At 41.0% G+C, this 1,323-nt stretch overlaps 1 protein-coding gene across 1 annotated transcript; it reads left to right on the plus strand.

Annotated features, from left to right (window-relative positions):
• Window positions 1-411: 411 nt before the first annotated feature.
• On the plus strand, window positions 412-1,323 carry SARC_16385 (hypothetical protein; the record flags this gene model as incomplete). Its single annotated transcript, XM_014289505.1, has 2 exons — window positions 412-613; window positions 1,126-1,323. Coding segments are annotated over 2 exons (400 nt in total), but the record flags the coding sequence as incomplete, so codon positions are not given.

The following is a 1,323-nucleotide window of genomic DNA, read 5'->3' on the forward strand; positions in this document are numbered from 1 at the left end:
TACACACACACACACACACACACATTACTATACATATATATATATATATATATATATATATATAATGTATATATACACATATATACATATACACACACGCACACACACACACACACACACACATATATATATATATGTGTGTGTTTGTGTATGTGTCATATACACATACAGGTATATGCATATGTATACATATACACAGATATACACGGATACAAGCGTGTGCATCTGATATTGACGCCAAAGTACGTATATATGTATTCACTACATAGGAACTTAAAATAGTGGGAGTCACTCTGTACGCTCAACATGGGTTGTTTCACGTATACTTACCAGTTGTCTATCCGCAGCAGCGTATTGGTACGTATATATATAATCTAAAACCCTAAACCCTAATAACCCTCCAACCATTAGGAGACCTACAACCCTAAACCCTACCACCCCACATCTTGCCCAATTAGCTCAGTTGTCGTTGCGTTGATACTTGTATTCCAGGCCATAGAGATTGACGGGGATAGTGATGTGGCTGCTGTGACAGACTACGACGACCACTACGTAGCCACACGAGTGCGCATGAGCGCAGGCACGCTCAATGTGGTTGTACTGACCCAAGCAGGTATGCCACGGCTAACAATTGGATATAATATATGTTATATATATCTTTATATATATCTTTATAATTGCATCCATGTTTTAGTTTATTATAAGATGCCGATGGGATGAGCAAACGTACGCAAATACGCTCTTATGTGAGTAGGCTAGTCTTTTCTTATAACTTGAAACGGCGCTTGTGTTCGTTCTGCATTCTAGTTGAATAGACTCGTACCTTCATGACAGATCTCGTTAATTGTCTACTATAGATACTCAGCCACTGATAACCAGCTGTACCAATAACACACGTACAAGTCTACTGCTATGGTATTATCGTAAATAGCCCGTGCACCTGTGGACATATATTCAGTGTTGTTTATTCCTCGTTAATTGTCTACTATAGATACTCAGCCCCTGATAACCAGCTGTACCAATAACACACGTACATGTCTGCTGCTATGGTATTATCGCAAATAGCCCGTGCACCTGTGGACATATATTCAGTGTTGTTTATTCCTCGTTAATTGTCTACTATAGATGCTCAGCCCCTGATAAGCAGCAGTGCCGATGGCATGAGCACATGCATGCAAATGCGCCCCAATGTGGGTGGAGTAGACCTTACCTACAGCCTACAGACATTCAACGTACGCGACACTGTGTGCGAGAAGGATGCCAATATCTTCCCTGAACTCATGTGTGTACAGGAGGATGCCGCAGAAGACAACGAAGTCAGGT

The sequence above is a fragment of the Sphaeroforma arctica genome (assembly GCF_001186125.1).
Source record: "Sphaeroforma arctica JP610 unplaced genomic scaffold supercont1.7965, whole genome shotgun sequence".
Classification (NCBI taxonomy): Eukaryota; class Ichthyosporea; order Ichthyophonida; genus Sphaeroforma; species Sphaeroforma arctica.